At 37.4% G+C, this 5,448-nt stretch overlaps 1 protein-coding gene across 1 annotated transcript; it reads right to left on the reverse strand.

Moving 5' to 3' along the window:
* Positions 1-642: 642 nt before the first annotated feature.
* Positions 643-3,742, reverse strand: LOC147492170 (subtilisin-like protease SBT3). Its single transcript, XM_086566092.1, has 2 exons — positions 3,254-3,742; positions 643-2,610 (listed from the first exon to the last, which is right to left on the reverse strand). The coding sequence occupies exons 1-2, from the start codon at positions 3,711-3,713 to the stop codon at positions 770-772; spliced, it is 2,301 nt and encodes a 766-aa protein (XP_086422218.1). The 5' UTR covers positions 3,714-3,742; the 3' UTR covers positions 643-769.
* Between the last annotated feature and the right edge of the window lie 1,706 nt (positions 3,743-5,448).

Below are 5,448 nucleotides of genomic sequence, written 5' to 3' on the forward strand. Positions count from 1 at the left end.
CAAGCTCATAAGAACGCTAACTCACATTGTGGATTCTCAATATAGCTAAATGATCTATCAAAGTCATAGCCTTTTCAACACGCTTGCAAGCAAGGCCCATGACAAAAGATGAAGCATTGTTGACTACCTCTCCAAGCAACCTGACCCATTGTAGAGGACGGGATAAATCTGAAGGAAAGAGACCGAGAGTAGAGCAACGTGGATCTAGTGAAGGCCAAAATATTTCAGTTTTAGCCACATTAAGAACCAACCCGTAAGAATATCTTTCTTCCTAAATCATATGCAAAGTTGTCGCCACTGCTCAGTATCCCCAATCAAAGTCCCATTGTCTACGCACCAAGGTTGCTAGAGAAACTTGAAAATTTTCTTTTACACTTATTTTACTTTTGAAACTTATGGTGAATTTTATTATTTTCTTCCATTAATGGACCTAGATTTATTTTGTCTATGCCTTTAACCGGTCCTGAAATTACTCTCTTTTCCCACGGGTCAAGAAATGCAAAATTTAAGAATTAAAGTTCTTAAAAATTCCGAACGTCATAAGGTATAAGGTTTGGTTCCGTTGTCCATTGTTGGAGTTATATATAAAGGAAGAAAAAGAGATACAATCTCATTAGGTTTTGTATTTTTTTTTTTTTTTTTTTTTGGTACAGATAGATAATTATTACCATAAAAATCTTTCAGTATATACACTTTGGAGATGAGGGCATCCATTCTTTAAATTATTACATATAAGAAAGGTGGTTGTCTAAGCGTAGGTTTTATATGCTCAGGGCCGGGAGGGGGCAAATGCAGAAACAATAGGACTTCTTACCAAATGCTTTCCTTCAACCTCGTACCAAACGATATATCCATAGTTCCCTATGTAATTACTCGTTGTTCTATAGCCCACCACATCAATCTCAACTTCCATGGTAAACTCAGCTTTACTATATTTACTTCCAAATGTTAGTGTTGCAGGCTTAATGACAATTTTCATACCCAATGGAGCCCCAATCGCAGCATGATAAGTTGACGCTGAATCACCAACATTAGTCAGCACCCTCTTAAACGTATAACTTGTTGTGTTTGTGTTGTTAAGGATGATAATGAATGATGGATAATTTAGGTCAAGACTAGCTTGATCACAAGCATAGTTTGATCGTCTAGTGATAACTTTTATCTGCGTGCTCGTGTAATTTAGAGCACATAAGAAATTGATGTAGTCTTTTGTTTCTATATCATAGACTAGACCAGGGTCCAAGGCCTTGTTAGGATTAACATGTCCTGCTCCAAAATCAAGAGGTGTTCCCGCTGTTCCACTACTCATATCAGTGATTAGACCATTTGTGTTATCGATCACATCTGCAGTAGTCATAATTGCAGACCTAATCGCAGCAGAACTCCAACCACGGTGCGCAGATTTTAACAATGTCGCTACGCCAACAAGGTGGGGAGATGACATGGATGTTCCAGATAATAATGCATAGTCAGTAAACAAGTAGTCGTTCCCAATTGGAGTGAAGGCCTTGTTAGGCGGCCATGCAGCTAATACATCAACTCCTGGGGCAAGTATATCAGGCTTTAAGACCCATGGAGCTCTTCGATTAGGTCCTCTAGAAGAAAAGTCGGCAACCTGTGGTGCTGGCTTAGTACCCAATTCTGTTTTTAGGAATTTAATATCTACTTTGGCTTCTGATATTCTACGTAAATATTCTTCAACGATTCCTCCAGCAGTAGGGCTAATGGCCACAAATGGCATGTAGAAGTCTTCTGGACTTAAGAATTTGGCAGAATCTGTAGCGAATATAGCTCCTTTAGCACCTGCCCTTGCAACTTCATTCATTTGATCAGTGACATACGTTTGGTTGCTGAATGAACAAAAAACAATCTTCCCTAAAACTTCAATGGAGTTGAGATAATTGCCTTTACAGTTCTGCTTACTTGTGTTGCCATGTCCATAGTAGAGAGAAACATTGGAAATTAACAAATCTTCAGGATATACTGATTTTCCTTTAATGGTTGTAGTTCCATCTCCTAGCGTCACATAAGCCAAAAATTCTCTATCAATTGTTCCAGCACCTACAGTTGTTATCCATGGTGCACCATTGTGTATAGTGTACGCATGAGGTCCGCTATTTCCTGCCGAACATGATACGAAGATCCCTTTCTCCATGGCAGCAAAAGCTCCTACTGCAATAGGGTTACTGTCAAATGTTGTTTCAGGAAACCCTAACGACAAAGACATGAGATCAACGCCATCTTCTATAGCTTGGTCCATGCCAGCTAATGTATCACTTGCTGCTGATACAAATGAATCATTTGCAAATAGTACTTTGTACATTGCCAATCTTGCAAGAGGTGCAACTCCAATCGCTGTACCTTTTGCATATCCAAAATAGTCAGCATCTTCCACTTTACTTCCAACAGCTGTTGAGGAAGTATGAGTACCATGTCCAAAGAAATCTCTTGCAGAATCGTAGTCTTCTGGTGCGGATATGGTTCGGTTTAGTTGTTTCAACGCTTTACTAAAAGAGCGAGCTCCAATAAGTTTTCTATTACAATTCGAAGAGTTGAATTCAGTACCACTCTCACAAGCACCACGCCATCGAAGAGGCACAGGGGGCATACCTATTAGTTATAAACAGAGTAGTAAGGAAATTAATTAACATTGTCGATAGGGAAATAAATCAGTAATATAACTTCAAAACCTAGCTAGCTAGTTACGTACAAATTCGTCTCATGGCCTATCATACGTTGTTACCTAGAACTAGAAATTTCTTAGGGATGATTCAACGGGACCATGATGGCGTCAAAATTTTGGCCGTCAATTTTTCCTTCTTTTGGTGACTTTGGAGACTTCAAATCAATTAGGCTTTTTGGCATGATGAAATTCATGACGTACTATTGAGATCACGGCATCACGCTTCCCAAAACTCAAGATTTAATTCGAAATGTGTTGGACACTCTAATTTTGCAAGCAGTATTAGTTGTAATAAATCTATTGACTTATTGAGATCATTTTACCGTATTTCTAGCCTTCTAGGCATGTCCCATCTACTTTTAATCCCTGGTCTGTTCATCATATAAATATAAATGGTGCCCACCCTATCGTAACCGTGAAACACAAATGACACAATTTTGAATTTGTTAGTATAAGATGTATTAAGGGTAATCTCCTAAAAAAAACTTGAACCCCTAAACCTTACTACTTAAAGATTCATTAGGGGACGATGAAATAAGAATTTGTAGAAAACAAATTAAGTAATATTACCGTGATCATTGAAGCTCTCACTCTCTGGATAAATTCCAGTATCAAGAATACCAACGATCATATCATCACCAAAGTTTCCTGCAGGCCACAATCCAGCATTTTTTTTTAACCCAAGAAACTTTGGGGTGTGGGTGGTGTGAGCCTCACCAAATTGCTCTTCGTAAGTGACAATGTGACCTGGCATTTTCTCCAACTGCTCAAGTTGGGATTTGGATAACACAGCACTAAATCCATCCAAGACATGTTTGTAAGTGTAGAGATGGATCGGGGCAATTCCATCTTGGGATGATAGGGATGATAGTGTCGACGTGTACCAATTATGGGGATTCGAGAAGGGAGCTGGAATTGCCGATACATCCATGTGGATTCTGTACGCCCCACGTTGCTCTGTTGATGATGTGGCAATGTGGGAGAGATATAACAGAGAAAATAGAAAGTAGAAAGTGTTCAAGTGTTCCATGGCTAGGGATTTAGGAACATGGAACAAAGGCTCCAATGCTTGGAAATCTAGGACTTTGTTACTTATATACATAGTTGTATATCATAGGTTCTGTAATCTTATGCAATGGACTATTACGTGTTAATTTCTTTTTCTGCTAGAGGAATATTACAAGTTCATGAAACGGAAGTTCCAAAGAAATGTGTCTGATATGATGAAACCCAAGCAACCTGACCTTGAATAAGTGTATATGGCCGGCCTGTTCATAGGTATATTGGTTATATAAATCGGCCGGCTATGATACATCATACTCTTGACTTTTACTTTAGGTCATTTAGTGTAAGCCATATGGAAAATTTTAAAATTTCAGTTTGAATTAAAATTTGGTTAGGCTCAAGATTTTGTCATGAGTTAAAAATTCATTCTGTCATGAGTCTGAAATTAGGATAATTTGATATAAAGGTTTAAATGACCAATGTTATTGTTCTTTAGTAATTTTTATGGATTAAAAGAATTTGTCAAAAATTCAACTACTACAACATTTATTTTTTAATTTTTTTTTTTTTTTTCATGCAAGTGGGGATTTATAAAGAATGAAAAATGTACAAGAAGTAAAAGTTTCACATGCTGTTAGACCTTACAATTCCAACCTTAACTAAATCTATAGTACTCCAACAAGGACATTCTAGTTTATAGCTTGGTCTTGTAGAACTCCATAGCGTGTCTCTAGGAGCAAGTGTTGCACCCTTCTTTGAGCTACCCAAATATCAAATTTTGACAAAATGTTTTAGTGTAACAATTAATTAAGGGGTATTTAGACTTTGGTCCTATTTATAGTAGCGATATTAGGCTTTGGTCCATTTATAGTTGGAAATTAGACTTTAGCCCAATTTCTGCTAATCAAACTTGTTGACTCGTTGACTGTGAAACTAAAATTGGACAGTTTGATCACAGTCAACGAGTTTGACTAGCAAAAGTTGGGCTAAAGTCTAATTTCCAACTTACAATTCCTAATATCGCTACTATAAATAGGACTAAATAAGCCTAAATACCCTAACAATTAAGGTGTATTTTTTTTATGTAATTTTTTAATACATTGACTTTGGCCCAACATAGGCCGGTGTTTTACTTCTTGGAAATACACCGCAAGAATTTCTAATTCAATATCTACACAAAATCTATATGTATATAAGTTAATGACATGTCTAAGTTAATTATGATTGTATATCATAGGTGCTGGTAAGGGTGGAATTTGAGCCGAGCGGCTCGGGCTCGGCTCGAACTCGTTCATTTAATAAATAAGCCAAGCTTGATCTTATATTATAGCTAGTATAACAAACGAGCTTGATGAAGCTCGGCTCGATAAGGGAATTACTCGGGCTCGTTCATATATTATATGAGCCAAGCTTGAGTTTTTTTCAAAGCTCGCTTAATAAATGAGCCGAGCTTGAGAATGGTGAAACTCGGCTTGATTAGCTCAAATTCTACCCTTAGGTGCTGGAAGAGTGGAAGAGAATGACAACGATAATAATTAAGAACAAACATACATAAGCATGCATTTTTTTGCTTAAAGCACTACACCATTTGGGCTAAATAGGAACGGATGGGGCTGTTTTTGTTAGGCCGGTCTCAAAATTAGGCTAATAGTCCAACAATTTTTCTTCATAATTTAGAGACGGACCTAATATAAACGGGCCCTAATCCGCTACTTTTACCCAAATAGTGTAGTGAAGGTAATTGTATTGCCAAAAAAAAG

This window comes from Coptis chinensis, chromosome 6 (genome assembly GCF_015680905.1).
Source record: "Coptis chinensis isolate HL-2020 chromosome 6, ASM1568090v1, whole genome shotgun sequence".
In the NCBI taxonomy this organism is placed as follows: domain Eukaryota; kingdom Viridiplantae; phylum Streptophyta; class Magnoliopsida; order Ranunculales; family Ranunculaceae; genus Coptis; species Coptis chinensis.

Bases quoted from the DNA above. Each gene is read 5' to 3' on its own strand.
- LOC147492170 (XM_086566092.1), bottom strand. From the start codon at position 3,713: ATGGAACACTTGAACACTTTCTACTTTCTATTTTCTCTGTTATATCTC. The intron at 2,611-3,253 runs GTAATATTACTT...TATAACTAATAG, and splicing joins TGAGAGCTTCAATGATCACG to GTATGCCCCCTGTGCCTCTT.